Below are 27,865 nucleotides of genomic sequence, written 5' to 3' on the forward strand. Positions count from 1 at the left end.
GCCGCCGCCTTCGCCGCGCACCGGGTCAGGCCGCGAAACGGAACTTCCGGGTCAAGCGGAAGCGGGTCCCGTCCCCGCGGCAATCGCGACCCGGAAGCGCTTTCGCGGGGGGGACACGCTCCCCGCTCTGCGCCCCGGGCTGCCCCTCCCAGCATGCCCCGCGCCTTCCCCCGACTACAGCTCCCAGCATGCATCGCTGAGTCCGGTGAGAGGCGGTGACGCTCCCCCGCAGCCCCACTTTGATTGGCTGGCAGTGCTCCCCGCCCCAGCGCCAAGAGCTGGCCGTGATTGGCTCAGCCGCGCCGCCCCCGCGCGCTGCGATTGGCCGTGGCTGACAGTTGCACCGTTGACGGTTGAGGCTTTGAAAGCGCCGGGGCGCGGCGGGTAGGAGGGGGCTATCTCCTGGCCCGCCCGCTTTCTATTGGCTCTCCCCAGCGTAAGCCCCGCCTCTTCCTCACAGCCCCGCCCCCGTCCCCGTGGCGAGGCTTTGGCCGCCATTTTGGGGTCTCCCCTGTATGGCTCGGGGCGGCCGCCCCATGGCCCCGCACCCTGAGGGGCTGCGCTGGTACCAGATCCCCCTTTCCTCCGCCCGCGTACCCCGCTCGGGGATCTTCAGCTATGGCTTCCAGGCCAGTCTCCAGCGCTACCAGCAGCTCCGCGCCCTCAAACACCTCCGGGTGGGCCGTCCTGTCGCTCCGCCGCTCCCCGGCCTGCTGGAGCCCTCACCCCCCGTCCCCGCGGACAGCTCCCCCCGGGCCTCCCACCGCCCACGGGCCACCAGTGGGGTGCGAGGTGAGCATGGCCCTGCCCCAGGGATGGGTGTGAAGGGAGCCATGACTCTCAGGTTGGACCCACGGTGGCCCAAGAGTGATCCTGGTCACCCCTGCTTTGTTCTCATGGGCTTTTCCTTTGCCCCAAAGTGGCCCCAGTCACCCCTATATTGTCCCCAAGACCTTCCACATGCCCCAAGGGAGCCCCCAGTCACCCCCACATTATCCCCACAGCCCTCGCCCTGCCCCAATGGGGTCCCAGTTCACCCCTGTGTTGTCCATAGGGCCCTCCCTGTGCCCCAGAGGGGGCCCTGATCACCTCTGTCTTGTCCCCAAAGTCCCCTGCCACCCCAAAGAGAGGCCCCAGTCACCCCTGTGTTGTCCCCACTGTCTCCTGGCACCCCAAGAAGGGCCTGGGTCACCCCTGTGTTGTCCCCACAGCCCCCATACCCTAAAAGGGGGAGGGCTGGTCAACTCCACGTTGTCCCTGCAGCCCTCCCTATGCTCCAAGGGAGTCTGTGGTGACCCCTGTGCTTTTCCCACAGCCCCCCGGCGCCCCAAAGAATCCCCTGGCACCAGGAAATGGGTGAGCAGAGGACGACAGCCTCCTGGCCCCGCTCAGCCCCATGCCAACTGGCAGGATGCAGCCAGCCGGGGCTCCCCACCATGCCAGGTGGCACCGGACAGCTCCAGGCATGTCCCAGTGCTGCCAGAGGCGGCTGCAGTGTCCATCGGGGGTGAGGCCAACCTTGAGCAGCACGCCACAGCCAGGATGGTGCTGCAGGAGGCAGGCAGGAGCTCTGGGGGGCATCCACTGGGCACAGCAAGGGGGCAGGTGTCCACAGACAGCGAGGATGATGACCTGGTCCCGCTGAGGGACATGCTGCTGGCAGGGGACGAACACCCGAGCCCTGTGGACCACCAGCAGGTAGGTCCCTGCCTGAGAGTGGGTGGTCGGACATCACGGGGTCCCCGGGGACATCCTGGTGCCCGCCAGGTGTTGTGGTACCCGCTGAAGCATCACTGTTCCCTTGCTCTGTTACCCAGGTTGCGTGCCCACGGCCAGATCCGCTTGCCAACAGCCTGGATTCACTGGTCCGGGAGAAGAGGTAAGGCTGACACCCCTGAGCCGTGGGGGCTGTGCTGGGTGTCCCGGGGTGCCCTCACCCTGCCCTAACCACTCCTCATGACAGGGAGCAATGCCAAGCAGCCACGCTGCAGGCCGACCTGGCGCAGGTGCAGGTGGACAACAACAGTCCCTGGGAGTCTCCGGATGAGGACACCGAGCTGCCCGAGGAGCACAGGTATCCCTGCGAGCCATGCTTGGGCCGAGGGGGCCGTGCAGTGCCTGCTCCCCGCTTGATGCCCCCTCCCACCTGCAGGGCTTTCCTGTCCCGCTTCACCATGAAACCCCGATTCATCCCCACCATCCACCCCGGGGAGCCTGTCTTCTATGCCCGCCCAGCGCCAATGCCCACCCTGGACACCCGTGGGCTGAAGCCTCAGAGCGCATTGGAGAGGTTCTTCCTCTGGTGAGTGCCGGGCAGGACATATCGGGGTGACGGGGGGGACAGGGGACACAAGCAGAGCCCTGCTCACCTCCTCTTTCCCTCCCCCAGCAACTCGCCTGCCTGCCAGGCAGCTTTCGTCCGTGACGGGGGTCTCAGCCTGCTCTACCGCTGCGTGCCCACCTGCCCGCTGCCCGTCCTGCGCTGGCTCTTCCAGGTAAGCCACCGGCGCAGGGGGGTGCCCCCTCCTCCTGCGGTGCCACTCCGGTCACCCCTTCTTTGTTTCGGCAGCTGATGACCCTCTGCCCGGACACGACCAATGCTTTCCAGGCGCTGTGGGAGATCTGGCTGAGCACCAAGGGTGAGTGCAGGGTGGGCGCAGAGCTGCTTTGCCGCAATGTCCCCCAAAGCCCTGCCCACTCTCACCGTCCCCTCACCCGCAGGCGAGCCCTGGTGCCCCACGCTGCAGGAGATCAGCCAGGCTTTCACCCGTCTCGGCGCTGACCTGAGCCCCCTGTGCCGCCGCTGCCTGCTGCCCCCCGAGCTGTGCCCTGAGGACAGCAGGTGAGACCCAGTGCGGTGGGCAGGAGGGGGCTGCCCACCCTGCCAGCCCCCCTGCCACCCCCTTCTGCTCCTTCCAGGAGTCTGGATCCATTCTGCTCCCCAAGACAGGCGAGCCCCAACGCCACCAGCATGCTGGCCCTGGTGACACAGCTCAGTGACATCTGCAAGGTGGGAACGCACTGCTCGCTCCGGGGATGCTGCGCCTTCATTATCTCTGCCCTGCTAATTGAGCGGGTGGCACTGGTGCCAGCTCCTGGAGGGCTGCCCGCTGGGGCTGCCGCCGGCCGTGTCAGCCTGTCCCTGCCCCAGCGGGGACATCCCCACGGCATTTTTTGGGGACTCCTCACTGACATGCCACCTTCCCCTCCAGTTCCTGGCGCTGTGCGTGGTCACCCAGCCATGCTGCTACACTGATGGCGCCCGCCTGGTCCTTGTCACCCTCCTCTCCTTCCTTGGCCTCGACCGGGCGCTGCGCTGCCAGCCCCTGCCTGAACTGCAGCACCTTCTCCACTGCCTGCTGGAGGGCATCCGGGACTGGCAGGAGCAGGTACGCCGGGCAGGGGGGGAATTCCCTCACCCCATGCCCATCCTCCGCACCCTTCTTTTGAGGGTCTCTGTGCACCCTGCCCACGCCACAGCACCTTTCTCTCTCCCCCCAGCTGCCTGCTCTCTGCCTGTCCCTCTGCCAGCTTTCGCGGCACCACCACAACCTGGTTGCCCTTGCGCGGTTGTTGCCAGACCTCACGAGCAGGGGCAGGTATGTCCCGGCACGCTGTGCCGCACTGCACCGGGCGGGATGCCAGGCCGAGCTGCCAGGCGTCCTGTACCACCCGCGCCCCGCGGATTGGTGACGGGGAGCCCGGCAGGAGCTGGCATGGCCCTACGGCACCGTGCCAGGACCGGGAGGGCTGGGATGTGTCTGCTTCTAATTCCTTTATTCCGGCTGGTTGCGCAGGCACAAAGCGGGCAGGATCCAGCTGCTGGCACTGATGCCCCTCGCCACGGGTGTCCAGAGGGCGCCGGGGCCATGCTGGCTCTGCCCAGACAGCACCGGGCAATGGCGGTGACGGGCACAGAGGCAGGGACGGGTGCGTGGGCATGCACGGGACCCTTGCTCACACTCTTCCCCCTCTCCCCAGGGATCTTCGCCACCACCTGAGCCTTCATGCCATGGCCCGGCTGCTGGGGGACCCACCGGGCACCGTACCACCTCCTGGGGCGCATGCGGAGGTGGGTGCACCGAGGTGGGACCGTGCCGGTGCTCCGACACCCCCACCATGGTGCTCCGGCACCCTGACCGCCCGTTCTCCCCGCAGCTGCAGGCGTTGGGCCGACTCCTGATGCTGGCGCAGCCGGACACCCTGCGACGCCTGGTGCTCGCCGATGGCCTGGAGGAACCAGAGGACCTTGACCAGGAGGTGGGTGCTCCCGTTGCCTGTAAATGGGTGCTGTGGGCCATGCGTCCCTTTTGGTGACCCCCCTGTGCCCGTTCTCCCTTGCAGGCTTGCTACCTGAGCTACAGCCTCCTCCTTCTCGCCAGCAACGTGGTGGGCACCGAGAATCCACCGGCAGAGCAACGGGTGAGCACCGGGCGAGCACCGGGCCCTGGGGGGGATACCAGGGGGGTGCGCCATGCTGACACCCCCCCCCCCCCCCAAATACACACTTGTCCCCACAGGGCCGCCTGGAGCAGCTCTGTGCCCAGCTGGACCATCGTTTCGGGAGGGGGCTACTACGCGAGAGCCCCAGGCTCCTCTTCCGCACCCAACTCAAGGGCTTGGCCGCCCTCCTCTACGTCAAGTGGCAGGAGATGCTGGCCTAGGGGTCCCCAAACCCTCCCCCCCCTTTATCCTGGGGTGCCCCGAGCACCCATGGGTGCCCCAAGCCACCCCCCAACCCAATAAACACCCCCAGTTCCTCCTGCGGGTGTGTCGGGGTGGTCTTAAGTGCCCAAAGGGACTACAAAAGGGGGTTCTGGGCTTCCACACCCTCCCCCCTTCCCCCAGTGCTGTGCTGGGCCAAACTGGGGCGAACTGGGTTGAGCCGAGGATGGGTGAAGCCCATCCAAATCCGAGCGCGCCCCCCTCCCTCCCCCCAACACCCGGTGGGGCGGGCGTGACGTCAGGGGCGGGGGCGGGGCCGAACGGAGCCGCGCGGCGCGCACCCGCCGCCGCCCCGACCCGCCGTCGCCGCCGCCGCCGCCGCCGCCTCCCGCCGCCGCCCCGGCCGGGCCGCCCGCCCCGACCCGCCGCCGCCGCGCCCCGAGGTGAGCCCGCCCCCCCCTCCTCCTCCTCCTCCGCCTCCGCCTCCGCCGCCCCCACCGGGCGCCCCCCCCCCCCGCCCCGCCCCGGTATTGTTGTGGCGGAGCCGCGGGGGCGGGGGGAGGAGGGGGAGGCGCTTTGTTCCTCCCGGTACCGGCTATCGGGACCGGCACCCACGGCGATATCCGCCCCCCGCCGCCACCCCAGTTGGGGGGACGGACCCCTCGCCGGTAACGAAGACGCTTCGCCCCGATGCGTCGGTGTACCGGTGTTGTGTGCCCCCCCCCTCCCTCCCGGTGCAGGCAGCCGTTGCCGTCGGTGCCGGATCCCACGCGGGGGACAACGGGCTGCACCGGGCCGGGGGGGTCGTCCCGCGGGGCTGCGCTTCGCCGTGGGGTCCCCCACGGGGTGGCACCACCGCGGGGACACCCCCCGGGTTGGCACCTTCGTGGGGACACCCCCCGGGATGGCACCGTCATCGTGGGCACACCCCCCCCCCCCGCATGGCACTGTGGTGGGGACACCCCCCGGGATGGCACCCCCATCGTGGTGACCCCTTCCCCCCCGGGATGGCACCGCTATGGGGCTGTGGCACCCCGGTCGGTCCCCCCATGGGACTCCCAGGTGACCAGCACCAAAACGGGGGACCCTGGGGACCCCATCCTGCCCCGGCACCCCGGCTGTGCCCGGGGACCCTGGTGGTGCCTGTCCGTGCTTGTGGCACCCCGGCCGTGCCCACGGCACCCCAGCCATGCTTTTGTCCCAAAGGCTGTGCCCATGGCGCCCTGATGATACCTATGCCACCCTCGTGATGACCGTGTCACCACGACCATGCCCGTGGCACCCTCGCCATGACCGTGGCACCCCAGCTGTGCCTGTGGCACCCTGACCGTGCCCATGGCACCCTTGCCATGGCTGTGGCACCCCAGCTGTGCCTATGACACCCTGACTGTGCCCATAGCACCCTTGCGATGACTGTGGCATCCTGGCTGTGCCTGTGACACTCTGGACATGACCATGGCACCCTCGCCATGTCCATGGCACCCCGGCTGTGCCTGTGGCACCTCAGCCGTACCTATGGCACGCCGGCTGTGCCCATGGCACCCTTGCCATGACTGTGGCATCCCAACTGTGACCGTGGCACCCTGGCTGTACCTGTGGCACCCTGGCTGTGCCCATGGCACACTGACCATGACCATGGCACCCCAGCTGTGACTGTGGTACCCCGGCTGTGCCCATTGCACCCTGACCATGCCCGCGGCACCCTGGCCATGTCTATGGCACCCTGACTGTGCCTGTGGCACACTGGCCATACCGGTGGCACCTCAGCTGTGCCGGTGGCACCCCGGCTGTACCTGTGGCACCTTGGCCATGCCTATGGCACCCTGACTGTGCTATGGCACCCCGGCCGTGCCTGTGGCACCCTGACTGTGCCTGTGGCACACCGGCCATACTTATGGCACCCTGGCTGTGCCCATGGCACCCTCGCCATGACTGTGGCACCCCAACTGTGACTATGGCACACTGGCCTTGCCTGTGGCACCCTGGCTGTGCCCGTGGCACCCTGACTGTGCCCGTGGCACCCTGGCCTTGCCTATGGCACTCTGACTGTGCTTGTGGCACACCGGCCATACTTATGGCACCCCGGCTGTGCCCATGGCACCCTCGCCATGACCGCGGCCCCCCAGCTGTGACCACGGCACCTTGGCCATGCCTGTGGCACCCTAACTATGCCTGTGGCACCCTAACTATGCCCATGGCACCCCGGCTGTCCTGTGGCACCCTAACTGGCCCGTGGCACCCTTTGCCATGCCCGTGGCACCCTGACTGTGCCGTGGCACCCCAGCTCTGCCCATCGCACCCCGGCTGTGCCCGTGGTATCCCGGTCGTACCATGGGACCCCAGCCATGCCTGTGTCACCGGCAGCCCCCTGCCTGCAGCCCCCCCCCCCCCCCTACTGCCATGGGTGATCCCCCATTCCCACGCCAGCGGGCGGCCCATTCCCGGCCCCCCATCCTCCCGGAAATCCTTCCCCAGCCAGCACGGGCTCCCCCCCGGACCCCCCCCCAGCCTTCCTGCTTCCCGCCGGGCAGGGCAGAACAATTCCCGGCCACCCGCTCGCCCGGCCGCATCCTGCCCAGCCTTAGGGGTTGGGGGGGACGGGGAGGGGGGGACACCCAGCAGGGGACACCCCCCCCCGGATATCGGGGGGGTCCTGGAGCAGGACGTGGGTGAGGTGGGGCCACCCGGGTGGGGTGGGAAGCGGAAGGGCCCCGTTTCCTTCTCCGTGGCCCCCCCCTGTGACTCGTCATGGCCGGAGGAGGGACCGTAGTGGGGTGGGCAGTAAGTCGGGGACCTGCGTTTGCCCCCCCCTCCCCACTGCGTGGGGTGCCCCCGGCCTCGTGACGTGCAGCCCTCAATGCCCGCCTTGTCCCCGCACCGCCCGCGTGACGCCGTCGGTGTCGATGCCCCGTAACTCTAACAGGGGCCGGGTGTGTCCGTCCGTCCATCCGTCCGTCCCCCCACAGGCTGTGCCCCCCCTCCCCCCCAGCCCCTCCCCAGCATCATGGCACCCCGCCGGCTGCTGACCCTCGCCTCGCTGCTGGCCCTTGCCGCCGCTGCCACCACGCCGGGGTCCTCATGGAGCGCTGTGCCCCGAAAAACTGTCCCCTACGCGGGTGAGTACCATGTGTGTCCCCCCCTTCCCCGGCCAAGGGGTCCCCAGGGAGAGGGGGGCGGGTTGGGGAAACTGAGGCACAGCGGGTGGGCGTGTCGATCCCATCCCTCGCCGACACCGGGGTGACACCACGATGGCTGTAGTTGTCCCCGCCTCGGGAAACTTCTGTGTTCCCCCCCCCGCCCCAAGCTTGTCAGCACTGTGGGGACCCCCCCCCGTGTCGGTGGCCCCAAAACCGGGGGGTCTGTGGGAGCCAGGGGGGGACATGCAGCGACACTGCCCTGTGTCCCTGTGCTGTGCCAGCACCCGGGGTCCCCAACCCTATGCCGTGTCCCCTGTCCCCGTGCTCTGCCATCTCCCCCTGTCCCCATCCCTCTGCCATGCCGGCACCCCGAGATGCCATCCTTTCGCCGTGCCAGCACCCTCTGTCCCCCTACCCTGTGCCAGCACCCTCTGTCCCCATCTGTGACATGCACTGTGTCCCTGTGCCATGCCAGCACTGGAGTCTCTGTCCCTTTGCCATGCCCTGTGTCCCCATCCCTGTCCCTGGGCGGTGGCAGTGCCCCATGTTTCCTATCCCTTTGCCGTGCCACCGTCCCCATGCCATGTCCCCTGTCCCTGGGCTGTACCCACGCCCAAGACCCTCGGTCCCTTTGCCGTGCCACCATCCCTATGCCGTGTCCCCTGTCCCTGTGCCATCCCCATGCCTGAGACCCCAATCCCTTTGCCGTGCCACTGTCCCCATGCCGTGTCCCCTGTCCCTGTGCTGTCCCCACACTCAAGACCCCTGTCCCTTTGCCGTGCCAGCGCCTCGTGTCCCCTGTCCCTGTGCTGTCCCCATGCTCGAGACCCCTGTCCCTTTGCTATGCCAGCTTGTGTCCCCTGTCCCTGTGCTGTCCCCACGCTCGAGACCCCCGTCCCTTTGCCGTGCCAGCGCCTCGCGTCCCCGTGCCGTCCCCGTGCCGTCCCCATGCCGTGCCAGCCCTGTGTCCCCGTCCCTGCCCGGGGGCCCTGGCGCCTCCCCCGTCAATGGGGCCTTTCTGCGGGGCCTGGGGGCGGGCAGGGGGGGGCTCGTGGGGGGGGCGCGGGGTCTCGCCAAAGGCCGCTGTGTTCGCCCAGCACCGCCAGCGCCTTCTCCGGTGACAAAGAGCTCTTTGTGCGCTGCCGGGGCTGGGGGGCTTCCGGCAGTGGGGGGCTGCGGGTGCCTTGGGGGGTGCCAGCGGTGCCCACCCGGGGAAGGGGCGGCCGCGGGGCCGGTGGTGGCCTTGCCCTGATGTCCCCATGTTGTGTCTCCCCCCCCTCCCCCTCCCCCCCAAACCCCGCAGAGCTGAAGGACGCGGCCAAGCGCTTCTCGCAGGGGGGGGTCTCGCACTACCTGACGCTGACGCTGGACGAGGCCGAGGCGCTGCTCTACGTGGGCGCCCGCGAGGCCGTTTTCGCCCTGGCCACCGGCACCGTGGAGCTCAAGGCGGCGGTGAGATTCCAGGGGACCCCCCCCTGCCCAGAGAGGGAGGGGTGGAAATTTGGCAAGGGGGTGGCATTTCCCAACCCACTGACCCTTTTTTTTCTGTCCCCAGATCTCCTGGGAAGCCCCCGTGGACAAGAAAGCTGAGTGCATCCAGAAGGGCAAGAACAACCAGGTGGGGGACACGGGTGCTGTGGCCACGGTGGGGGGGGGGGGGTTACAGGGTACCCTGGTGTGTGTGTCCCCGTCACCGCCACCCCCTTAACTGGCTGTTTCCCACCCCCCCGCAGACCGACTGCTTCAACTACGTGCGCTTCCTGCAGAGCTACAACAGCTCCCACCTCTACGCCTGCGGCACCTACGCCTTCCAGCCCAAGTGCACCTACATCGTGAGTGCGCCCCCCCCCGCAGGGGGAGCCCCCCAAAACCTGGCACCCCCCAGTTCCACCCCCCCCAGCCCTGGGGGTGAGGTCCAGGCCAGGGCAGCACCCCCTCCCCCCCCCCCAGGAGCGTCACTTAGGGGTGTCCCTGTCCCTTGGGGTGTCATTCAGGGGGGTCCTAGTGTGCAGGGGGGGTCATTCGGGGCTGGGCGTGTTCCCATGAGGGTGGTGTGGGGGTGTCCCTGTCCCCTTGGAGGATTGTTAGGGGCATCCCTGTGCCTGGTGGGGTCATCTGGGGGAGTGTCCCTGTGCCCAGGAGAGTTGTCCAGTGGTGTCTCTGTCCCTGGGAGCATCATTTAGGGGTGTCACTGTCCCCATAATGGGTTATCCAGGGCTGTCCCTGTCCCCAGGAGGGTTGTCTGGGGGTGTTTCTTGTCCCTTGGAGGATTGTTATGGGTGTCCCTGTGCCCAGTGGGGTCATCTGGGGGGTTGTCCCTGTGCCCAGGAGTGTCCCTGTGCCTGGGGAGTCTCTGGAGGGGTGACCCTGTGCCCAGGAGGGCTGTCCAGGGCTGTCCCTGTCCCTGGGATCATCATTTAGGGGTGTTTCTGTCTCTATAAAGGGTCATCCAGGGCTGTCCCTGTCCCCAGGAGGGTTATGTGGGGGGTGTCCATGTCCCCAGGAGGGTTGTCTGGGGGGTGTCCCTGTCCCCAGGAGCATCATCCAGGGCTGTCCCTGTCCCTGAGATCATCATTTAGGGGTGTCGCTGTCCCCATAATGGGTCATCCAGGGCTGTCCCTGTCCCAGAAGGGTCATATGGAGAGTGTCTCTGTCCCCAGGAGCATCATCCCTGGCTGTCCCTGTCCCCAGGAGGGTTGTCTGGGGGTGTCCCTGTTCCCTTGGAGGATTGTTATGGGTGTCCCTGTGCCCAGTGGGGTCATCTGGGGGATTGTCCCTGTGCCCAGGAGTGTCCCTGTGCCTGGGGAGTCTCTGGAGGGGTGACCCTGTGCCCAGGAGGGCTGTCCAGGGGTGTCCCTGTCCCTGGGATCATCATTTAGGGCTGTCCCTGTCCCAGAAAGGTCATATGGAGAGTGTCTCTGTCCCCAGGAGCATCATCCCTGGCTGTCCCTGTCCCCAGGAGGGTTGTCTGGGGGGTGTCCCTGTCCCCAGGGCCGGTTTGGATGTGGGAGGACGTGAACCAGAGGGGGGATTTGGGACCCCCACCCACACTTTTGTCCCTCAGGAACTATCCGGCTTCACCCTGGACCAAGTGGCTTTCGAGGACGGCAAGGGGAAGTGTCCGTATGACCCCACCAAGGGACACACCGGCCTCATCGTGGGTAGGTGGCACTGCCAGACACCCGCTGGGCTTGAGGGGGATGCCCACTGCAACCCTCCCCGTCCCCCTCCCTAAACCTTTGCCTCGCAGATGGGGAGCTGTACTCGGCCACCTTCAACAACTTCCTGGGCACGGAGCCCGTCATCCTCCGCAACCTCGGTCCCCACTACTCCATGAAGACAGAGTATCTCACCTCCTGGCTGAACGGTAGGGTCGGAAGGACGCAGTGGGGGACGGCGCGGGTTCCCCCCACCCCAGCACGGTGTTACCCTCCCCTTTCAACCCCCCTTCTTCCTCCGCAGAGCCCCACTTCGTGGCTTCGGCTTACGTGCAGGAGAGCGCGGCCAGCAGCACCGGGGATGACGACAAGGTTTACTTCTTCTTCAGCGAGCGGGCGGTGGAGTACGACTGCTACGCGGAGCAGGTGGTGGCCCGCGTGGCACGGGTCTGCAAGGTACGGGGAGGGGACAACCCATGCCGGGAACGCCATCTTGGCGTGACTTTGCTCCACCCGTGAGCGTGGTGGCCTTGTCTTGATGCCGGCTGGGTGTCCAGGGGGACGTCGGTGGTGCCCGCACGCTGCAGAAGAAGTGGACGACCTTCCTGAAGGCTCGCTTGGTGTGCTCGGCACCCGAGCAGCAGCTCCACTTCAACCGCCTCCAGGCTGTCTTCACCCTGCCGGGGGCCGATTGGCAGGACACCACCTTTTTTGGGGTCTTCCAGGCTCGCTGGTGAGTGCTTGGGGATGCAGCAGCCACAGGATTCCCCGTGACCGGTGGCTTCCCTTAAAAACCTGCCCTGTCCCTTACAGGGGTGACGTGGATGTCTCGGCTATTTGCCGGTATCACATCCTGGAGGTGAAGAAGGCATTCGAGGGGCCCTACAAGGAATACCGAGAGCAGGCGCAGAAGTGGGGCCGGTACTCGGATGAGGTGCCGAGCCCCCGTCCAGGCGCGGTGAGTGCCTTCACTGGCGGTAGGAGGGGAGAATAGGCTGTTGGATCCGGCCGTGAGCCTGACAGTGCTCTCCATCCCCAGTGCATCACCGACTGGCATCGCCAGAACGGCTTCGCCAGCTCCCTCGAGCTGCCCGACAACACCCTCAACTTCGCCAAAAAGCACCCGCTGATGGACGAGCCCATCCTGCCCCACCACGGGCGCCCGCTTCTCCTCAAAAAAGATGCCAACTTCACCCAGCTGGTGGTAGACCGGGTGTCTGGGCTGGATGGCACCATCTACGAGGTGCTCTTCATTGGCACAGGTACCTGCTGGTGTGGGGGGAAGCTGGGGGGGACACCACGGAGGACTCCTGGTGGGGACATCTCCACAGATGTCCTGTGGGGACATCTCTCACCGCCTGCCGTGACCCGCAGGTGATGGCTGGGTGCACAAGGCGCTGAACCTGGGTGCTCGCGTCCATCTGGTCGAGGAGCTGCAGGTTTTTGAGCCGGCGCAGCCCGTGGAGAGCCTGGTCCTGGCCGGTCGGAAGGTGAGCGACGCCACAGGGAAAGGATTGGCGCCGGAGGTGTCACCTCACTGCGTCACATCACCGTGTCACCTCGCTTGTTGTCCCTGCCTTCGCAGAAGCTGCTCTTCGCCGGCTCCCGTTTCCAGGTGGCCCAGTTGCCCCTGGCTGACTGCGGCCGCTACCAGTCATGCACGGACTGCGTCCTCGCCCGGGATCCCTACTGCGCCTGGAGCCGCAACGTCAGCCTCTGCGTCCGCACCGACGGCCTCAACGGGTAAGGGGGTTCCCTGGGGACTGGGGGGGGTCACCCCGCTGTGGCACGTGGTCCCCCCCTCACCTCTGCCACCTCCACCCGCAGGTCCCAGTTGGTCCAGGACGTGCTGAGCTTCGACACCCGCGCCTGCACCCTGCCGCAGGTGGCCAAGCAAGGTGAGACCCCCCCCAAGTGCCACGCGGAGCCGGGAGAAAGGGGGGACACGGGACACCCCCCACCTCATGCCTCCCCTCCTAACTCATCCCCTCTCCCGCAGGACCCATCACCCCCAAAAACGTGACGGTGGTGGCGGGCACCGACCTGGTGTTGACGTGCCGTTTGGGTTCCAACCTGGCCCAGGCGCTGTGGACCTTTGAGGGCCACGCGCTGGCGGCCGAGCAGGCGCTGGTGCTGCACGATGCCCGACTACGGGCTCTGGTGGTGCCGGGAGCCGGGGCACAGCACAGCGGCACGTACCGCTGCTTCTCTGAGGAGCAGGGCGCCCGCTTAGGCGGTGAGGTGTACCGGGTAGCGGTGTTAGCCAGTCCCGGGGTACCGCTGGAGACGCGGGCACCGCTGGAGAGCCTGGGGTTGGTGTGGGTGGTGGCGGTGTGCCTGGGCGCCCTGTGCCTGGTGCTGGTGCTGGTGGTGCTCTCGCTTTGGCGGCGGTTGCGGGAAGAGCTGGGCAAAGGCGCCAAAGCCATCGAGAGTACCTTGGTGTACCCCATCGAGCTGCCCAAGGAACCCCCCAGTCCCCGCTTCGTGCCCAGCGCCGCCTCCGATTCGGACGAGAAGCTCTGGGATCCGGCCAGCTACTACTACTCGGACGGCTCGCTCAAAATCGTGCCGGGTCACGCCGCCTGCCGCAACGGCGGTCCCCCCGGTGCCACCTCTCCGCCTAACACCATCCCCGGGCAACCCCTCCATTCGCCCACCCGCATCCACCTGGGTCCCCTGCGTGGTTCCTCCTCCAACGGCTACATCCGCTTGGCGCTGGGTGCCGAAGAGCGGCCGCCCTGCGCCGATTTGGCCGAGGAGCTGCGGCGCAAGCTGCAGCAGCGCCAACCCCTGCCCGACTCCAACCCCGAGGAGTCGTCGGTCTGAGCTTCCCCGCCGCCGAGCAGCCGTACCTACCTCAGGGCCTGGCCCGGCACCCTCCCGCGGGGACACCGGTGCCGGCACCCACTGCGGGGACCACCGCCACGGCACCAGCACCCGACTTGGGGCTGCAGTGCGGGCGCCGGTACCCATTGCGGGGATGTTGGTGCCATCATCCATCTTGGGGACTGCCACACTGGCACCGGTACCCACCTTGGGGACTGCCACCCTGCGCCGGTACCCACTTTGGGGACGGGACTGCCACCGTGGCACCGGTACCCACCTTGAGGACTGCCGTCTTGGCACCGGTACCCGTCTTGGGGACGGGACTGCCACCCCGGCACCGGCACCCACCATGGGGACTGTCACCCTGGCACCGGTACCGGTCTTGGGAACAGGACTGCCACCCCGGTACCCGTCTTGGGGCCGTGGCACCGGCACTGTGTCACATGTTTGGGCCACCGGTGCCCGTCTTGGGCACCGGAGCTGCTTTTGGTCACCACGTCCGCCTTCGGTACCGCATCCTGGGCAAGGGACTGACCTTGGGGACCACCACTGGCCTTGAGGACCACCGTGCCCCCCTCCCTCCCCCCCCCTCGGGCACCACGTCCCACCCCGGCCAGCAGCCGCAGGATGGGGTGGTTTTTTTGGGACGATTTAAAGGGTTTTTCTTCCTGAGAATTTTTCTAACGCCCCCTTTGCCCCCCTGGGACACCCCCCCCCCCCAACCCCGGGGGGGCTTCGTACCCCTTCAACCCCAGTTGTAAATACCCCCCCACCCGCCTGCCACCCCCCCTGCCCCTGCACGCCCCCCCTTTTTGTATAACCCCTCCCCCAGTGTAATTTATTTGTTACCAAAATATATTTATTTGCTGTAAATACGTGAGTATTTTTATATTAATAATAAAAAGGAGTAAAAAAAAAGAAAAAAATTAATATATATATCTTCGAAGTGGGGGATGTGTCCAGTGGTGGCTGGGGGGTTCTGGTCTGTCGTGTGTCCCCCCCCCCCGATCGCTGAGCTCATGGAAAAAGGCCGCGCTCGGGGCTATAAAAGGGCATCGCGGCGCCGTTCCCAGGGCGGGGGGGGGGGTGGGGGGGGGCCGAGGCTGCCGAGTTCTGGCCCGATGTCCCTCTGTGTGTGTGTGTCCCCCCCCGGATGCCGGGGGTCAGTGCGGGGCACGGGGAGGCGGGGGGGGGGGGGGATGTTCCCCTGGGAGGTTCTGCCGGGAAACCGGGCGGAAACGGGACCTGGAGTCCCCGGGGGGGGGGGCTGGGAGCAGGGTTGGGGGTGCCCGGGGCGTGGGAAACGAAGCTGGGAGAGGGGGCTGACCCCCTATGGGGGGGTAAAGCCCTGGGAACCCCATGGGGGGGAGCATAACCCCTGGGACCCCCATAACTGGGGGGGGGGTGAGCCCTGGGACCCCCATGGGGGGGTCAATATGCCCTGGGAGCCCCGTAACGGGGAGGGGGGTGTGAGAGCTGGGCCCCATAGTGTGAGTGGGGAGCCCTGGGACCCCCATGGGGGGGGTATAAGCCCTTGTGACCCCCAGAGCTGGGGGTGGTGGTGAACTCTATGCCCCCAAAATTGGGGGGGGGGGGGTGAGCCTTGGAATCCCTAGGGGGGGGGCTATAAGCCCTGGGAACCCCATGGGGGGAGGGGGGAGGCCATAACCCCTGAGAGCCCCATAACTGGGGGGAGGGGTGAGCCCTGGGACCCCCATGGGAGGGGAGATATGCCCTGGGACCCCCATAATTGTTGGGGGGGGGGAGAGCTGGGCCCCCATAGTGTGAGTGGGGAGCCCTGGGACCCCCATGGGGGGGGGGGCTATAAGCCATTGTGACCCCCAGAGCTGGGGGTGGTGGTGAACTCTGGGCCCCAAAATTGGGGGGGGTGTGAGCCTTGGAATCCCTATGGGGGGGGGCTATAAGCCCTGGGACCCACATAACTTGGGGGGGGGTGAGCCCTGGGACCCCCATGGGGGAGGTGGGGGCAATAACCCCTGGGAACCCCATAACTGGGGGGGGAGGTGAGCCCCCCCCCCAGTTACTGGGGGGGGGGGGGTTGAGAGCTGGGCCCCCCATAGTGTGAGTGGGGAGCCCTGGGACCCCCATGGGAGGGGTATGGGACCCCCATGGCGGGGGGGGCCCACCTCAGGCAGCGCTCAGCACTGGGGGGAGGGCGGGGTCGCCCCCTGTCGGCGGCGGCGAGGCCCTGCGCGGGGAGCGCGCATGCGCCTAACGCTCGGGGAGAGGTGCCCTTCGGCTCTCTTCGGCCTCGCTCGGCAGTTCCCGGCTCTCTTCGGCTCTCTTCGGCTCCCTTCGGCTCCCTTCGGTTCCCTTCGGCTTTCTTCGGCTTTCTTCGGCTCCCTTCGGCTTTCTTCGGCTTTCTTCGGCTCTCTTCGACCCTTCCCGCCGCCGCTCGGCTCCCCTCGTCTCTTCCTTGCCGCCATGATGGCGGCGGACCGCCGTTCGCCGCCAGTTTCTTGCTGCCCGTCGCGGCTGGCGGTACCCAGCGTCCACCAGAGCCTGACCGAGATGGACTTCGAGCGGGGTCAGGGCGGGGGCCGGGGCCGGGCCGGGGTGCGGGCAGGGCCGGGGGGGGGGGGGGAAGGGCGGGCAGGGCCCTGACTGACCAACACCTCCCCCCCCCCCGCCATCTCCCCTCAGGGATCTGGTCGGCGGCGCTGAACGGGGACGAGCGGCGGGTGCTGGAGCTGCTGGAGCGGCGGGGGGAGCCCAGTCAGCCCGACACGGCGGGGTACACAGCGCTGGTACGGTGAGGGGGGGACACGTACACACCGACTCGGGGGGGGGGGGGGGGCACAGAGCCCCCAGCCCACCCCCTGCCTCTGTGTGTGTCTGTGTGTTTGTGTGTCTGTGTGTGTGTCCCCCCACAGCACTACGCCAGTCGCAACGGGCACTTGGGGGTCTGCCGCCTCCTGCTGCGCTGGGGCGCCCGCTGCGACGCCCGCACCCCCGGAGGGGCCACCCCGCTGCACCGCGCCAGCTACTGCGGCCACCTCGCCATCGCTCGGCTACTGCTTGCCCACGGCGCTGACCCCGCTGCCGCCGATGAGGACGGCCGCACCAGCCTGCACAAGGTGGGTGGGTGGGTGGCAGGTGGGTGTCTGTGTCCCCCTTTATGCCACCGCACCGGCGGTGATGGATGTGTCGCCCGCAGGCGGCTGAGCAAGGCCACCGGGAGCTCTGCGCCCTGCTCCTGCGGCACAGCCCGGCGTTGGCCGCCATCCGTGATGCCAAGGGCCGGCGGCCCCACGACGTGGCCGACGCGACGGTGCGGGACCTGCTGGATACCTGGGACCAGGAGAGCCAGAGCCACCGCGCTGCGGGACACACGGTGCCACCGGACCCCGTCTTCGATGGGTAAACACAGCCCCTGGCACCCAACGGCGTCTCCGCCTCTCCCAGCGTGAGCTGGGGGGGTCGCCCCTCAGCGGGGGCCTGGCAGCAGCAGAGGGAGGTCACAGCAGCATTTTTCAGCTGCCAAGCCCACCAGTGGCTTTTCTTTCTGATGAAAAACCCGCTAAAAATGGGGCAAATAGTGTTCTGTTGAACCGGCGAAACACCGCAGGGCGCCCGTGTGGTGGAGTGTGCCGTGACGGAGGAGCCAAAAACGGCGCTGCCAGCTCTCGCCTCGCGCCGCAGCCACCGGTGAGCAGCCGGGGATGTAGAAGGGCTTCAGTCTTGGCTCTCCGCTCGCTGGTGGGGTGGTTCTGCGTCGCCTGTGGCGGAGGAAAGGCAGCCACTGAGCTCACGGTGCCCGTGCCGGGGCGACAGTTAGACTGCCAGCCGGGGAAAGCCACGTGTGAGAGGGAGATGTGCGACTTGGGTGCGGGGAGGAGGGAGCCTCACTGGGGACACCCCGAATTGGGCACCCCGGTGGCTCCTCTGCCCTGCTGTGCCGCGGCCCGGCCTTGGCTGCTCGCTGCCGAGAAGAACCGGAGACAGAGGTGGCCCCACCAGTACCCCAGAACTCCCCCAGCCATGCCCAGGGCACAGTTCCCAGCTGGGCATGACTACTGGTGAAGCTGTCACCGTCCCGCTGCTGTGCCGGCTCCTGACGTGACATGGTGTTCTGGTGGCTCAGGATGATTTTCTTCTTGATGCTTTTGGGGCAAATTGGGTGGATTTGGGGTCCTGGAGGACCAATAGCCCCCCCCACTCCCCCCCTCCCCCCACCGTGAAGCATGGAGGAGACTGATATACAGATATAGATTTTTTTATTACCCAACTGGCAAAACAAAAAAAAACCCCAAACCCCAACCAACCCCCAAAACCCATCAAATAAAATTCCACAGTCGGCTTCACAACTGGGAGGGGGCAGCAGAAAGAGGAGGGGGGGGAGGAGGAGGAGGAGGAGGAGGAGGAGGAGGAGGAGGAGGAGGAGGAGGAGGAGGAGGAGGAGGAGGAGGAGGAGGAGGAGAAGGGGGTCACAACCGGGAGGGGGAGGCCCGGCCCCCCCTGCACCCCCCTGGCCTGGCCTCCCCCAAATATACAAATCAAACCTGATGCGAAAAATAAATACGAATTCCCAGGGGGAAGACGGGGAGGGGGTTGCATAGAGGAAGATTTAATAATAATAATAAAAAAAAAGGGTTCTTTTTGTCTTGGTTTATTATTATTATTAATTATTATTATTATTATTTCTAGTATCTCCCCGCGGAAGGACCTAGGACCTGATCGTCGAGATGTGATTAACAAAAATAATTAACCTTCTCCCAATAACTTACAGAGTTCACCCAGGGAACTTGTGCTTTTTTCGGGAGGGGGGGGGGAATGTCTCTCCTTCCCTCCGCCCCCCACTCCCCACCGGGTCGAAGCTCCGGGGACGGGGCAGAGGGGGGGTCCGGTCGGTGCTCACCAGCGGTCCCACATCCTGCCCCGAGGAGGTCACCGGGGAATTTGGGGGTCCTCCGGTGCCAGGGGGGGAACGGGGGGGGACGACGACACACGACAGCCGGTGCTGGCCCCCTCCTGCCTGTACAACTTTGGTCACTAGCTTTGTGCCACCCCAAAAGCCGGATCCCGTATCCCCCCCCCCCGATTCCCCCCCTCCCCCCGGCACCGATACCCTGAGACACCCCATGGCAGGGGGGAAGGCACCGAAAACGCCGGGGGGGGAATTCATCCCTGCTGTCCTCAGCACGCTCGTGACACCGGTGGGTGGTGGAGGGACTGGTGAGGGGGCGTCGGAAGGGTCTCAGCTGTGGTTTTGCACCGGAGACACCGAGCCCACCCCCTCGGCCTCCGGCACTGCCGCCGAGCTCTCCGCCACTGCATCCCCCGGTGCCCCGGGCCAGCGGGAAAGGGGAACGGGCACAGAGAAGGGTGGCGGCATCGCCCTGCTTCACCAGGAGAAGGATGAGACGCTGGCATTGCGTCCCCGTCCGCTGTCGCGCCCCAAAACCACCGGTGAGGCACCGGGATGCCCATCCCGGGGGAGGGGGGTGGTCGCGGCGGAACCTTTCCCCCCTCTCCGAAGCGGCGTACAAGACCTGAAGCTCCCTGAGCTGAACGAGCGCCGTCGGCGGGGTGGCCGGCAGAGAGTTGTGCCGTCTCCGCCGCCATCCGTTTAAATTAATTAAAAATAAGCCAGTCTGGAAAGCAGCAGCAAATCCCGGCTCCGTTTCCCGCCGCCGCCACTTCCTCCAGCTCAACCGGGCTTCTCCGGTGACTGCGGCAGCCGGCGCGGCATCACCGAGGAGATGCCGAGCGTTTCCTACCGGGGAAAGGGTCCCTAAAACGGGCACGCGAGGTCCCTCCCGGCGCGTGCCGGTGGGGCCGGGGTCAGATGGAGTTTTCCAGGGGGCTGTGGTTGCTCCGGCGGCTCAGGCAGTTCCTCTCGTTCAGGAGACTGGTGGTCTCGTCGGCAGTGGCGGAAGGTTCCGGTTTCTCCGGTAAACCGGTGTCTGGTTTGGGGGCGTTGCTGTCAGGGGATTGGGGACAACTGTCCATGCGGGAAGCCGTCAGGCCGTTCTGGTATTCCTGCCGCGTGATCTGTGCCGGGGAAAAAAATAATAAGGGAGAGGAGTGAGGAGCGGTGCCGGACTGCGCCGGTGGCGTCCCTGTCCCTGTGCTGGTGGGGACCCGCCTCACCTTGACGAACTGGAGGTCGGTGAGAGCGCGGACGCTGAAGTCGGCCACGTACTGGGCGCCGGTGCCGGCGTTGAGCTGGTTGTTGCTGCCGCTGACGGGGGAGGAGACGGAGTCGGAGCGTTCGTGGTAGCTGAGGGAGGCCGAGCGGTTCAGGCTGCTGACGTGGGATGGGGAACGGATCTCTGCGGGGGAAAAAAAGGGATGGGGTTAGCCACGCCACGGACCCCCTGCGCCGGGGAGGGTGCTGTGCCGCGCTGGGACGAGGCCTGGCAACTCTCTGCCTGCCGGTTACGGGGTGCTGAGCCACCGGTGACGCCGGCTCTGGCTGCGGCACGTGCTGGGCAGGGAGAGCCCTGTCCTGCGGGCTCTGGGGACACGGAGCCCAGTGGTGACAGCGACAGGACACACGACCATCCCTGCGCAGCCCTGTTGTGGAGCGCTGCCGTCCCCCAGCTCTGCCAGGCAGCGCCGGATTTGGTCCCTGGCTCATCGCCTGCTGAACGGCCACCAACTGTGGCCAGGGAGTCCGGAGCCTGGCCAGACCTGCTCGTCCCCCTGCCCCAGGGCCAGGCGCTGCCCAGGTGACAAGGGACCAGGGGACAGTCCCAGCCCGAGGACACTGTGACTCCCTGAACTGGTGGATCAGTCTCTCTGTGTGGGGTTAGGGACGAGGTGGGGGTTACGGGGACAAAGGAGGGCATGGTGACGTGCTCGGAAAGCCGGGGTGACACAGGGAACCGCATGCAGCAGCAGGGAGAGTGGCACCTCCTCGCCAGCCGGCCGGCACGGGGACAGCCACCACACCGGGCTGCCCAGCCACCACCGTCCCCCTGCTCCTCCGCCAAGGCAGCCGGGAGAAATCGGGGCGGTTATGGGGCGTGCAGGACCCTAACGCCACCGCCAGCGGGGCCGGGTGACACCGGGCAGCGATGCTGCCCAGCTCCAGCCCAACGCCGCAGCCCGCACCGCTGCAGAAACCGCCTTTCCTCCTCCGGAGGCACTCGGACACAGGGCGAGAAAGCCGACGGCACGGGGTGACAAGCCAGGATGACCTCCCGGCACACGGAACGGGACGAGACGGCAAGTAGCCAGCCCGTCGTGGGAAGGTGGGGGGGGGGGGGGGACGACACAAAATACCCGGTGCTGCATTAATGGGGTGGGGGGACGCCCACTACGGCGGGTTAATGCGGTCACAGCGGGGTTTGGCACGCCATGCAGCCGCACCGTTTACCTGTCAACCTGGCAAATAATGACCCTCGTTTTGTGGATGGGCGCCGGGGCTGGGCTGGGAGGACTAGGGCAGAGAGACGGACAACACAACACACACGCAGAGGGACAAGGTCAAGAGAAGCTTCTGGGGCGAAGGAGAGGGCGGCTGCGGGTACCTCTGCCCCTTGCGGTACCGGTGGATGGGCGCCGGTGACCCCGCGACGCCGAGCCGAGCCGCGAGGGTGGGTGCGCGGCCGCTGGCGGCGACGGGAGGGCAGCCCGAAATGGGAGCAGTGGGGTTTTCAACCTCGGGCACGCACCCTCCGCTCGCTGCCAGACGGGCTCGGGTGTCCTCCCTGAGGACAAGCGCTGGCCGGGCAGCCCCCCGGGATGGCTCGGGGGGGCAGCGGCGGGGGCTCGGAGCCTCCAGTATCTCCTATTCCCACCGACAGCTCTAAAATAGGGTGTGTGGGGGGGGTTCTGCCCACGCTGGCACCCAGGCGATCGGGGGGTGCTTACCCGATACAGGAGAGGGGCTGAGGGCCATCACCCCGTAATAGGAGAAAGCTCCCGCTTCAAACTTCATGCATTCCTTGCCGGCCTCCACCTCCACCTTGCCCTGCACGGGAGAGAGACGGCGTCGGACTCGGTAAGCCGCATCCCGCGGCGCTGGGGTGGATGAGAACCACCACCCCCCCCCCCCCCAAAACTCATCGCAGCCTTCCTGGGGTGACGGGTGACCCAAGAGATGCCACGTGTGTCAGCAGGCAGTGCCACCCTGCGCCCCAGGGTACCTGCAGGATGAGGATGAAGTAGTCGGCTGCTTTGTTCTTGCAGTAGAGGAAGTGGCGCGGGGATTTCTTGTTCTCCTCGTCGAATTTCAGCTCTTGGATGACGTTGGAGTATTTGAGGAGGCGCAGCAGGATCTTCTCCGAGATGAAGTTGGGGGTGAAAAGTGTCACCTCTGAGATGGAGAGGGGAAGTGGGGGGTGGGGGGGGTCAGAACCGCAGTCCTTCTCCCTCTCCTGACCCTCCAGATGAAGGTAAGTCCCCCCCATCCCTCGGGGTGGTGCCTGGATCAGGTTGAGCCCCACCGACACCTCCCTGGGGCAGAAGCCCACTGGTCCGGCCCCAACACCAGCGCCAGGTCCCCAGCAAGGCCAGTCCCAGCTTTGAGGACAACACGTGCCAGCCGGGGAACAGGACCGTCCTGGAGGGACAGGGACCTGCTGAGCGTCAGAGGCAGGACTAGCATCCCCTGACCCCGTCCCTTCTCATTTTGAGGGGAGAAGAGTGGGACAAGACGTAAGCGCCCCATAATTTCTGAAAGAGGTGGTTGGAGCGACTCTTTCTCAGTGAGGGGACGAGAAGGGAGCCCACGTGGCCACCAGGGACGTGGCAGCGCACCAAACCCAACCGGGTGGGTGCCGGGGAGCCGTCAGTGCTGGTGCTCCGCAGCCGGACTGAGTCAAGGGGTGCCCTGAGGGTCCCCCCCCAAAAAAAAAACCACTCACCCGTGGAAAGGAAGCGGTGAGCGGCCAGCAGCAGCTGCGGGGAGACCTTCACCTTCAGCTCATTGACGGGGTCCTTGAAGGCTGAGAAGTCCCTCTTGTTCTTCTGGTTGCCCACCCGCTTCTTGCTGCGGTTGTCGGCTGTGGGGAGCAGAATGTCAGAGTCGGGGGGGACCCCGGCACGCGATGGGTGTGGGGAGAAGAGCCAAACCCAAAACCTACTGTACGTATCCGACTCATCCAGGATCTCCGACTTGATGATCTCCTCGATGACGTCCTCCAGCGTCACCAGCCCCAGCACTTCGTAGAAGGGATCTCCTTCGCCCTCGTTGTTCACCTTCTGCACAATGGCCAGGTGGGACTTCCCTGCGGACAGACACACGGACATTGGGAGGGAGACCAACCCCGGGGCACCCCTAGCCCCACCGCCGGGTCCCAGCACCGAGGGATGTCACCAGGACCAGCCCTTCCCTCCCCCGAGGAGGAAACAATAAACCAGTTAAAAATCTTAACGAGCCCCTGGGCTGGGCACTAATTCCCAGGGGAATGACAGTAATTAAGCCCATGACAGCAGCGATGGCGGCGCCCGCGAGGCTCAAGGCACCTCCATGGCGCCGTGGGGTGTGGGCTTGGCTGGGGGGTCACAGCAGATCAGGATGTGTCCATGGAGGAGCCCGTGCCACGTCACCGGAGCACGGCACAGTGCCGGGCTGAGGGCACCCCGGCATGGAGGCAACAATGCAGCCACGTGTCGGGTTTCTGCCTGCCAGCGGCTCTCCTCCTCTCCGAATTTGCTCGGTGGCTCTGCCGAGCTGACCCAGGGCTGTCCCATCCCAGAGGAAACGCTCCGGACACCTGGTGCCGTAGCGGCCGTCCGATTCCGTAGCCAAAACATCCGGGGGAAGAGAGCCAAGGGCAGGCAGCCACTGCCCGGCCAGCGCTGGCCACGAGCCGGTAGGTCCTTGCCGGCAGGAAGATGTCTCCAGCCCTGAATTAACAACTCTCCTCGCTCTGCCGGTCTTACCCCACGCAGGCAGGATGCAGTTTGCCTTATTTTAGCTAAATCCGAACCGCCGGCTCGCGTGGAAGCTGGGATCCCTCCTGCCGTGGCTGCCAGGCGCTCGCCTTGCCTCTCCGCGAACTGACTGTTTCTCCTGCTTCATCCCCAAAATCACACCGAGCCGCTGGGAAAAACTCCTCGGATGAGGAACATCCGCCTCAGCTCTGGGGAGAGGAGTCGAGCGGCCGCTTGGAAAACCGCAGCGTGCCCAGACCAGGCCGACGCACCCGCAGGACCGGTATCCTTAGCCCGGGGAAACTGAGGCACGGAGGAAGGCCGCATTCCCTCCCTGCCTTCGGCGCAGCGCAGCCCAAAATAAAACCACTTCTACCTCCTCAAGCACCACATTTGCCCCCAGGGCCAGCAGCAAGGTGCCCCCAAGGCCATCCCGCTCCGGTTCCGGCACAGATCTGCCCTTCCCCGACATTATCTCCTATTTAATTTTAGAGCTGGCGGCCGCAGGCCCCTTGTCGCTCAGGGAAAAGCTAATTTTAGGGATGGGCACCGCGCAGCTCCCCTTTGTCTCCTTCTTCAGCCAAGCTCACGTGGTTCAGGCAACCCAGCTGCAAAAAGGTGACGCGAAAAGGAGTGTGTGGGGGGGGAAGACCCCCCCAAATTGTTTCTTGGGTTGTGAAAACCCCTTATCCACCCGTCTAACCCCCTTGGTGAGGTGCGGTGGCTCCTCGGCCGAGCGTGTGCGAGGCGGGGAGAGGTGAAAGGCTCGGGGCCGCGGGGCGAGCCCCGATGAGTCAGGCAGCGGTTCCTCGGTGGGGAGCGGCCGGCGGCAAAGCAAACACGCCACGGGGAGCCCAAACCGCTGGAGCAAAGGGCACGGGGCTGACTGCCACAGCGTCACCAGTGGGGTGCGACGGACCCCGCGCATCACCCCGGCACCCGCTTTGGTCCCCACACGAGGAGGGAGAGCAACACCCCGGGGTCGGCAGCTCCCCACAGGGTCATTCCCCGCTCAAAGCTTCACGCCGGGTGCGTGCCAAGAGATGGAGAAAATCGGGAAGAGGCGCTGAGCCGTCGCTGCGGGAGCTGTCACCCCGAGGCCAGCGCTTGGGACACCTCCGTGGCACTGGGGGGGAGAGGTCCGGCTGCTGAGCTCCGCCATTAGGACGATCAGAAGCTCGGCCGGTTGATTTTTTTTCCCTCTTTATCCTTTCGCTGGGCACATCTCCTGCTTCTGATCCGGGTCCTCCGTCAGTGGGATGAGGGCAGAGTCTCGCCGCGGTGCTGCATCCAGGAGGAACGGGGTTCAGAGAGGGACCTCAAAACCAGCCCAGGCAGCGGCCCCACAAATTACCCGCTCCTGACCCTGAGCGGCACCGATGAAAAAATAACGATACAGGACATGGGCGGCTTTGTAACCGGAACGAGCGCGCTTTAAATCCTTTAATAAGGATTCGCCGGAGGGAAAGCCGGTGCCAGCAGCCGGGATAACTCGAGGTCTGGCAGCAATAGGGCTCCGCTTCTCTACTGCTGGTTTTTGGAAACGAGCGGGATGGCGCCGTGCGCGCTCCTATGGCGGTTCTCAAACCGGTGCGAGATGAACCGAAGGAAAAACATTTGCCAAGAAGGTTTTTCCCTAATCAGGGCAGCTCCAAAACGATAAGATCCTCTTGTCATTGCCACAACCGCAAGCGGCGCCGAGCCGCGACAGAGGGGTGTTGCTCCCTTGCCGATATTTTTGGGTGCCAGGGAAGCACGGTCGCAAAAGGAGGAAGGCGCAGAGCCGCTCTCTCCTCCCTACCCTCAAAGATCAGCCAGGCTTGGACCTACCGCCTCCCAAACCCTCGAGCTGAGCTCTGCCTGCGGGAGGAATTATTCAATCCCCTAAATCTTGGCAAGACCCCCCCCTAAAACGTCCCCACCGGCAGCAAACGGCCCGGCTCTCGTGATGCGCCCAAACCTCCGCCGGGCGAGTGTAACGGGAGCCAGAGGAGAGCGTGGGGTCACGCACGCCTGAGAGTTGGTCTGGCATCACCGGGCACAGCCGCTCCGCAGCCGGGCTCTGTATTTTATCCCGGTCCGGAGTCGGTGGGAGCCGTGGGACGCTGGGGAGGGCAGGAGGGTGCCCTGAGCGGGGACCACGGGCAGGTTCAATCCTGCCTCGGAGCTGAGACGGCCTTCCCCGCTCCCACTGGGATCAGCCTCCGGTGATCCCCGGGTCCCGCTCCTCCTCCTGGTGCCCCGATGCGGTGAGCGGAAAGCAGAGCGGGACCGGGGGCCGGCACCCCCGTGACGGGGAAGGGCTGGGAGGAGGGAGCCAAGCCTAAACCAGGGAGGCCGAGCAATTTTCCAGCAGCTATTCAAGGGCCTCCGGGGGCCGATAATTAAAAACAAGGAGCAAGTAAACACTCCCAAAGTGTTTCCCCAGGCTGGCGCCGAGCACCGGTTGCTCCGTGGCCGATAAAGCAGAGGTTCTCCCTCCCCGGCGCAGCGCCGTTACGCACCAAACCCCAGAAGCCCGGGTGATTGCAGACACCAAGCAGCTGCCCCCGGTTCCGTGTCCGGCACCCCAAGCGCCCCGTCCCCTCCGGATCGCGACCGGATGAACCGTGGGGAACCCAGGCAGCCGCGGCATGGGCAGCTCTAGCCCCGGAGGGCAAAATTCCCTGGAGTTTTGCTTCCGGCATCAGCCGGCTTCCTCCAAGGGGAAGAAAGCAGCACCCTCCCTGACCCTCTCACCCTTTTTGAACTCCTCCAGCATGGCGTCCAGCTTGGTGTCGTGGAAGACGACGTGGACGGGGTGGTTGTAGAATTTGGTGATGGTTTTGAGAGGGGTACAGTCATCGGGGTCGACGAAAGCCAGGTCCTTGACGTAGAGGATGTCCATAATGTTGGAACGCTCGTCCTCGTAGACGGGGATGCGGGTGTAGCCGCTCTCCATGATCTCCGACATGGTGTTGAAGTCCAGGATGGCGTCGCTGTTGATCATGAAGCAGTTCTGCAGGGGGGTCATCACGTCCTCCACCGTCTTGGTGCGGAGCTCCAGGGCCCCCTGGATCATGTTGAGCTCTTCCCTCACCAGGTCGTTGTAGGGTTCTGTCACCTTCAACATCTCCACCAGCTTCTCCCGGTTGTAGACGGTGCCGATCTCCTGGCCCAGGATGCAGTCGAGGAGTTTGCTGATGGGGTAGGAGAGGGGGAACGTCACCAGCATAAAGAATTTGGTGACCACGATGGTGTTGGCGCCCACGGCCAGGCCGTGGCGGGAGCAGAGCGCTTGAGGCACGATCTCCCCGAAGATGACGATGCCGATGGTGGAAGCCACGATGGCGCCGATGCCGGAGCCGATGAGGTCATCGAGGAGGATGGTGAGGGTGGTGTTAACCAGCACGTTCCCCAGCAGAAGGGAGCAGAGCAAATAGTTGCCTTTACGGCGGATGGGCTCGATCTTCCGGGCGTAACGCTTCTCCTTATCGGTGCCGCAGTTCTGCACGATGCGCAGCTCCATGGGATCCAGCGCCATGAGGCCCAGGTTGAGCCCGCTGAACATCCCCGACAGCACCAACAACCCGGCGATGAGGATCACCTGCAACCAGAGGGGTAAGAGCGACTTCTTCTCTTCCAACACCACGATCCGGCCGTCGGCACCTTGATGGGGAAGCCAGGGTTGGCCGGGCCGGCGTTGGGTGCAGAGGACGTAAGTTTTGGCCTGTTCGTCTTTGCGTAGGGGTTGGACTCGCACCCTCAGCAGGGCCGAGGTGTCGCAGGCCTCGGCCGGCCCCGGTTCAACCAGTAGATCCTGCGATCGTTCCGGACAGGTGCCGTTGGCTACCGAAACGTTAGCGGCGGTGGCCGGTCGTAATTCGGCGAAGGCCACTCGTTCACCGGTGCGGGGGCCTAAACCCAAACCGTAGAGGCGGAGTAACACCTCGCTGCCTTCCGTCACATGGATGGGCCCGCGGGTCGGGGCTCCCGCCGCCGGCTTCGTGCTCTCCTCCAGCCTCATCCCCAGGATCACGCTGTCCCCCGCCGGTACCGCCCCGCCGGGCAGCGCCAACAGCAGCAGCAGCGGCGGCAGCAGCGGAGGGGGACACGACGACGACGACGACATCGACGGGGACCCGCCGCTGCCGCCGCCACCGGCCCCGCCGCCCCGCCGCCGCCCGCCGCCCGGCGCCATGTTAGTGTCTCGCGGGGGCCGCCGCGCTCGCGGCAGCGTCACACGCCGCG

The 27,865-nt window shown here is 66.1% G+C and overlaps 3 protein-coding genes across 4 annotated transcripts; 2 read left to right on the plus strand and 1 right to left on the minus strand.

The window, feature by feature from the left end:
- The first annotated feature begins 7,661 nt into the window (after positions 1-7,661).
- Positions 7,662-14,688, plus strand: SEMA4C (semaphorin 4C). The gene is made up of 14 exons (XM_082495871.1): positions 7,662-7,781; positions 9,106-9,254; positions 9,358-9,420; positions 9,536-9,634; positions 10,867-10,963; positions 11,053-11,169; positions 11,265-11,416; positions 11,518-11,693; positions 11,774-11,918; positions 12,000-12,222; positions 12,335-12,450; positions 12,546-12,703; positions 12,788-12,858; positions 12,960-14,688. Exons 1-14 carry the CDS (start codon positions 7,670-7,672, stop codon positions 13,784-13,786), a joined length of 2,505 nt encoding a protein of 834 aa, XP_082351997.1. The 5' UTR covers positions 7,662-7,669; the 3' UTR covers positions 13,787-14,688.
- A 1,457-nt stretch (positions 14,689-16,145) lies between these two features.
- ANKRD39 (ankyrin repeat domain 39) lies at positions 16,146-18,548 on the plus strand. 2 transcript variants are annotated; one of them, XR_014270072.1, is made up of 5 exons: positions 16,146-16,334; positions 16,451-16,554; positions 16,681-16,884; positions 16,965-17,455; positions 18,455-18,548. XR_014270072.1 is itself a non-coding variant. In XM_082495803.1 (4 exons), the coding sequence occupies exons 1-4, from the start codon at positions 16,232-16,234 to the stop codon at positions 17,169-17,171; spliced, it is 618 nt and encodes a 205-aa protein (XP_082351929.1). In that variant the 5' UTR covers positions 16,146-16,231; the 3' UTR covers positions 17,172-17,860. The 2 variants fall into 2 exon arrangements, 1 of the variants encoding a protein (XP_082351929.1); XM_082495803.1 differs by lacking the exon at positions 18,455-18,548 and having other exon boundaries at positions 16,965-17,860.
- Positions 18,549-19,591: 1,043 nt separating this feature from the next.
- CNNM4 (cyclin and CBS domain divalent metal cation transport mediator 4) lies at positions 19,592-27,815 on the minus strand (the record flags this gene model as incomplete). The annotated part of the gene is made up of 7 exons (XM_082495795.1): positions 19,592-19,801; positions 19,901-20,082; positions 21,629-21,728; positions 21,904-22,073; positions 22,624-22,761; positions 22,843-22,986; positions 26,375-27,815. The coding sequence occupies 7 exons, from the start codon at positions 27,813-27,815 to the stop codon at positions 19,592-19,594; spliced, it is 2,385 nt and encodes a 794-aa protein (XP_082351921.1).
- Positions 27,816-27,865: the final 50 nt, after the last annotated feature.

The sequence above is a fragment of the Vanellus vanellus genome (genome assembly GCF_965231255.1).
Source record: "Vanellus vanellus genome assembly, chromosome: 26".
In the NCBI taxonomy this organism is placed as follows: Eukaryota; Metazoa; Chordata; class Aves; order Charadriiformes; family Charadriidae; genus Vanellus; species Vanellus vanellus.